General features: G+C 36.3%; 1 protein-coding gene across 1 annotated transcript; it reads right to left on the bottom strand.

Moving 5' to 3' along the window:
* Positions 1-3126: 3126 nt before the first annotated feature.
* Positions 3127-4992, bottom strand: LOC107711308 (tumor necrosis factor-like). The gene is made up of 4 exons (XM_016516275.1): positions 4825-4992; positions 4689-4716; positions 4504-4575; positions 3127-3566 (listed from the first exon to the last, which is right to left on the bottom strand). The coding sequence occupies exons 1-4, from the start codon at positions 4990-4992 to the stop codon at positions 3127-3129; spliced, it is 708 nt and encodes a 235-aa protein (XP_016371761.1).
* Between the last annotated feature and the right edge of the window lie 924 nt (positions 4993-5916).

Raw genomic sequence — 5916 nt, 5'->3', positions numbered from 1 at the left:
GACAAGCTCTTTTTTTCGTTAATATGTCAATATGACATACAGACAAAAATGCAACAGACACTGCACTTTTTAATGAACGATATCCCTTTAATAATTCACTGCAGTGCTCTAAGAATCTCTCATTTTTCTCCTAAATCCTCACTCTCACGGCTGCTTTAAAACATAATTTTCTCCCTTTTTATTTCTAATCCTTATTAGCAGTGTTTACTGGAATGTTTCTAAAGCAGGTAAAAACATCATTTGTTGTCTGTCAAAATGAGGGAGAGCACTTCCATCAATATTTCAATTATGGAACATTTTTGGTCAACGTAACATACATGAATAGTTCAGCCATGAAACTCTACACAATGTTCCCAGGCAATCGGATTTACGTACTCATTACTGTACACCTATATAATCAGGACGTATTCAATGAATGCTACTGTATGTCTGCGCACTATGCGTGTCCTCATCTTAGCCCACCGCCTCCCCAGCACCACCTGCCTAGATCTGCTACGGGGATCTTCCTCTCTCTAGCAGCAGCAGCATGTTTCCTTTTAATTCTATGATCTGAGCATTTAACAGAAGCAAGTCTACTTGCTCTGCAGCAGCAGCGTAGCAGATCTAGTCCGCCAAGACCAAACCTATTCACATTCTATTTACATTAATAAAGATTTTACAACCTATCCCCAGAGTTGTCATGACTGAAATGTGTTACATAATTATACACTTCCATGTATTACTACAGTAATATTTTGCATGTCTGTAATGTTGCAGCAGAAAGATTTATGGGGTTGTACTGAAAGTAATTTGTTAGTACTTTTACACTTTTAAGTTTCCTTTTGATGTTCAATGAATGAGGAGAATAATGTCAGCTTACAGAGCGCTGCAGTAATGACGTATTTTTGTTATTATCAGCTTGGTTCCCTTGACAAAAACTCAATAGGATTTTTCCATTGGCTTTTGGATTATCGTAGAAAACAATATCTGTGACCAACAAAAGTTTATGCCTAAATACAATCACTAGAAGTAAAAAGATAAATATAGGCTATAAACGAACTACACCACAGTTGCATTTACCTGTTTGGTGTGATGATATTTAATGTCCCCAACAACGTCTGTAGTGCCAGTTAACGACTTGTTAGCAAATGCCTTTTTTAAGACAAGTAAAGGCTTTTTAAAATTTCACAAAGGGGTTTTACTGATGTATTTTATGTGGTTGAATAAAGTGTGAAAATAGCTTGAGCTTGTGTTTACCACAGACCTTATTTCAGACACTTAACCAAAAACCCATTAAAAAATAATAATAATAAAACCACTGACTTCAACCAGAAGTGCTAAAATGCTGTTTTGGCCTGCAAAAATCCATCATCCCTGCAGCTATTGAATCCTGTTTTTGAAAATTCTTATTGCAATCATAGAGCCAACCTTTAAACTATAGTTCACTGGCAGTTCCTGATTGTTGACAGTTCAACAGAAGTTACTCTTATAATGTGCACAAAGCATCTTGACTTGACCTGAGATTTAAAATACTCTTGTGTGGAGAAGATGACTCAGACTTTTAGTTAAAAAACAGCATTCACAGTTAACTCTCTTCCAATAGACAATGACTGTTTTTTCAAGCACACACCTATGAAAACATATGATTCTTCTATAACTAGAAAACATTGACACACACTGATCAAATATCAACAGATTATAGCTGTAGGCAAATGAGAAAACTACCCCCATAATGTAGCCTGCACATTATCTCTCAATGCCTCAAGAGTTTTCCAGTGTTGTGTCACAAAAACCCACTGATTTTACTCCTCAACCATGGTTAATTAATACCAGAGTAACAGACAGGCCTGAATAACCACAAAAATGCCCACTCCACATGAGTGTTCCCTGAAGCTTGACATGGTGGTGCATGTAAGGGAGTTTCCCCTCACCAAAACCACACAATTTTCTCTGATGAGGAAACCGTGTCAGCGGAAACATGCACATGGTGGGGTTTGCAAATGCATGACTGAAATGCAATTTCCCTAGTACCCTGTTTTCTAAATTTGAATACAAATATCTTGAGGACTGAGATATTTGTTTAGCCTCTCATTTTTGCAGCGATATTTCATCACAACAGTAACCTCTACAACAACTTTTACACAACAGTGTTTATACCCTTTGCTCTCAGTAGCCTAATATCAGAACCAAAAACAAAGTTGATTTAAAGGAAAGTTGGAAATTGCAGAGAAAATGCAAATTACACATCAGAATTTATGGATTAGCCTACATGGACAGATTTATTACATGTTTGAATTTCATTACAATAGCAGTGCAGTATTTTTTCATTCTTTTAATAAATATTTAAATAAATAGACATAAATACACATATTATTAACATGTTCATTAAAAAAACTTTTAAAAAATTATATAAATAACTTGGATGGCTGTAATTCAGCATTCGTGGACACTAGCTGAAAACGCCCATGTTTCCCCCACATTAGTTAAATAATATCTGGATCCCTGGATGTGATCCATAAGAGTCATAGAGTTACATATTTTGACCTGTTTTAATATAAAACATTCACTATGGGTCATTTATCAGTGTCATTTATCAGTGTCATTGCAGTGGAAGCTCAGCAGGATGCTTTCCTCCCCACAGGTTTCCATTCTTTGCTTACTTTTCAAGTTTTACTTGATGTCCAGCTACACTTAAAAAAAAAAAAAAAGGAAAAGGAAAATGTACTGGTAGTTTTCTTTAAATAATATCTGGATCCCTGGATGTGATCCATAAGAGTCATAGAGTTACATATTTTGACCTGTTTTAATATAAAACATTCACTATGGGTCATTTATCAGTGTCATTTATCAGTGTCATTGCAGTGGAAGCTCAGCAGGATGCTTTCCTCCCCACAGGTTTCCATTCTTTGCTTACTTTTCAAGTTTTACTTGATGTCCGCTACACTTAAAAAAAAAAAAAAAAGGAAAAGGAAAATGTACTGGTAGTTTTCTGCCAGGACATTATCCATTAATTTCACGTACATTTCCATTAACTCTAAAGCACAACGCAATGCAGTGCAAAATTCAAAGACAAAATAAATACGGAAAGCTCCTTCATATAAATACAGTACATTGTGCCCTATTTTCACAGATTTTTTAGAGTGCATATCACAGAGCAAACACCCCAAAGAAGGTCTTTCCGTTATCGCTTTCGACGCGCGGCAGGAGTGCTTTCGTTGTTTTGGTGCGCAGCTTGTCTCCGGCTCGCAGGCTGAAGGCCGCGCCGAGATAAATCGTGTTGTACCACAGGTCGTCAGTGTCAGGTGCGTGCACGCAGGCGGAGCGGATTGCGCTGAAAAGTGCCTTGTAGTCGAGATAGGAATCGGAATAGCACTCCACCGCGTGGCTCATATGCACAACATCGTGGTCCTCAGGCATGTCAGTCTTGCAGCTGATGTGGAAAGACACCTGGCTGTAGACGAAGTAAATGCCGTCAGTAGGAATGATGATCTCCCTTTCCACTAAATCCAAGCCGCCTGAAGCGAAAGCCTGGTCCTGGTTCTTTTTCCAGTCTAGGCTGTCTGTGGACACCTTAGGTTCATATGCACCTAGATGAGAATACAACAAAAACATGGCCTAAGTCGGTGCTACTCAACAGGTTTTTTGCTGCAGGATGCAGATTTTTACATTGGACATAAAGTGGCAACACTACCGGATTATTCATTCAACCTTACCATAACGGCTTATTTTATGGTATTGGTTAATACCATTCATAAATATACAAGGCTAATAAATTTTTAACATTTCAAGTTGCCTAAATTAACATTAGTTAATATATTGAAACTATACAACATTAACCTAGATTAATAAATGCAGTAAAAAATGATTGTCCATTAATTTATGGACACATTACATTGATACTTAATGCATTAACAAAGTAAACACACATGTTCTTAAAATGAAACACTGAAAAGTAATATTTATTTATTTATTATTTAATCATTTTTTCTATAAAAAATGTTTATACATTTAAAAATGTCATAGTCTTGGCAGCCACTACACAAAGCATCAAAACTATGTTTATCCTCACTATAAGTGAAACTGTATCTACTATAATAAGTATCATATTTTCTCTTAATTTGTATAGTTTGTATGATTTTCAAGGATGAGAGCATGTCATGCAACCTGTTCATATTGGTGTCAGTATTTGATTCATTTCTAATTGACAGATGAATTTGAGTTTGACTGGAACTTTGGCCTTTGACTAACAAAAACAGACCTTCTTTTAAAAGTACTTCTATAGGAGTGAAATCTGACACGTATTTGTTTATCCTACATTTTTTGAAACATAACCAAATGATTAAAGTTTATAGTCCAGGCAACTTCATATAGACTTCATACAATCACCCCCAAAAGTATTTGGGCTCTTAAATGTATAATGCAATGCAAAGCTGTATAAGCTTTTAATGCATTCTGAGGTGAGGTGACATTTAGCGTTTATTTACAGCTCATTTACCACTTTTATCACTTTTGAATCAAGCTTACCTGTTAAATGGATGGCAGCCTTGGAAGTGACATTTTCTTTTGAAAGATGATCTCTTAATGTGAGCCTGAGCTCTGATGGGGAAAGACACAAAATAACTAATTTAACATGATTTAGTTTCACAGAAAAAAAAGAAGATCTGATATGAATGGAAAAAGAGGATCTGAAACTGAGGGTCGGGACTCACCATTTCCACCTTCCTGATTGTTCTGAGACTAGAATGAACAAGAACATCACAATAAGTACACCATAATGCACAAATATGTACCTGAAATGGCATATTTACAATGACATGCAGGATGTGTATGGGTCAGGATTGTCACCTTGTTGAGCGTGAAGCAGACAGCAGCGGCGGCACACAGGGCCACAGCCAGCAGGACCCCACACACCCGCCAGACGCCTGACGTTGAAGAGCCGGCCTTCCTCCTCGACACCATCACCTGCGGTAACAGCAGTCCTTCTTCAAGAAACTGACTCTCGAGATCCATCATCACTGTCTATTAGTCCTCGCAAAGCTCAAGTTAAACTATGTACAAATATTAGAAATTGCAAAGTGCAGATGCTGTCAGTACGCTTTTAAATGGTCTTGTAAAGTCTCCTCAGCGCAGTTTATCACTTCAGTGTTTTTCTTGGTTGGTCTGTCGGTGTTGTGCTCAGAAAAACTGGTTCTTCATTCTTTTTAAAGCACACCAGAGACTGCAAGACCAGGGGAAACTCCAGTGATGTCAGTGTGGAGAAAAATGAGCAGTAGAGGGAGACAAACCAGATACACCCACACAGATACATTCACACCCACTTACACACAAAGGGAATTACAATCACAAAAATAATGCAGTTGTTTCATGGACCATTGTTTACAGTTTTGTGACATTGTTTCACTCTAAAAACAAAGGTTCTTTATTGGCATCTATGATTCTATGAAGAACCTTTGACTTCCATAGAACTTTTTCACTGCGCAAAAGGTTCTTTATAGCGGAAAAAAGTTTCTCCTAGACTTTTAAAATGTTATTCACACTAAAAAAAAAACAAAACTCTTTTAAGAACTGTTCACTGAAAGGTTCTTTAAAGAACCCAAAAGGTTCTTCAATGGAATCACTGCAAAAACCACCTTTTTGGAACCTTAATTTAAAGAGTATGTACATTTATTTTAAAATCTTATACATACATTATATGTGTGTGTGTGTGTGTGTGTGTGTGTGTGTGTATATATATATATATATATATATAGGCTATACACACACAGATACACACACACACATGTATAGCATATGTATAAATCTTATACATATATATATATATATATACATATATGTGTGTGTGTGTGTGTGTGTGTGTGTATATATTATATGAAAAATATTACATAAAATACTTTTGCCATTTAAAATACTGTTATATATCATTTATTTATTCCATCT

Source organism: Sinocyclocheilus rhinocerous, unplaced genomic scaffold (genome assembly GCF_001515625.1).
Source record: "Sinocyclocheilus rhinocerous isolate Xijiao unplaced genomic scaffold, SAMN03320098_v1.1 scaffold86, whole genome shotgun sequence".
NCBI lineage: Eukaryota > Metazoa > Chordata > Actinopteri > Cypriniformes > Cyprinidae > Sinocyclocheilus > Sinocyclocheilus rhinocerous.
Note: the sequence above shows the minus strand (reverse complement) of the source record. Positions and strands in the feature narration are given on the sequence as shown.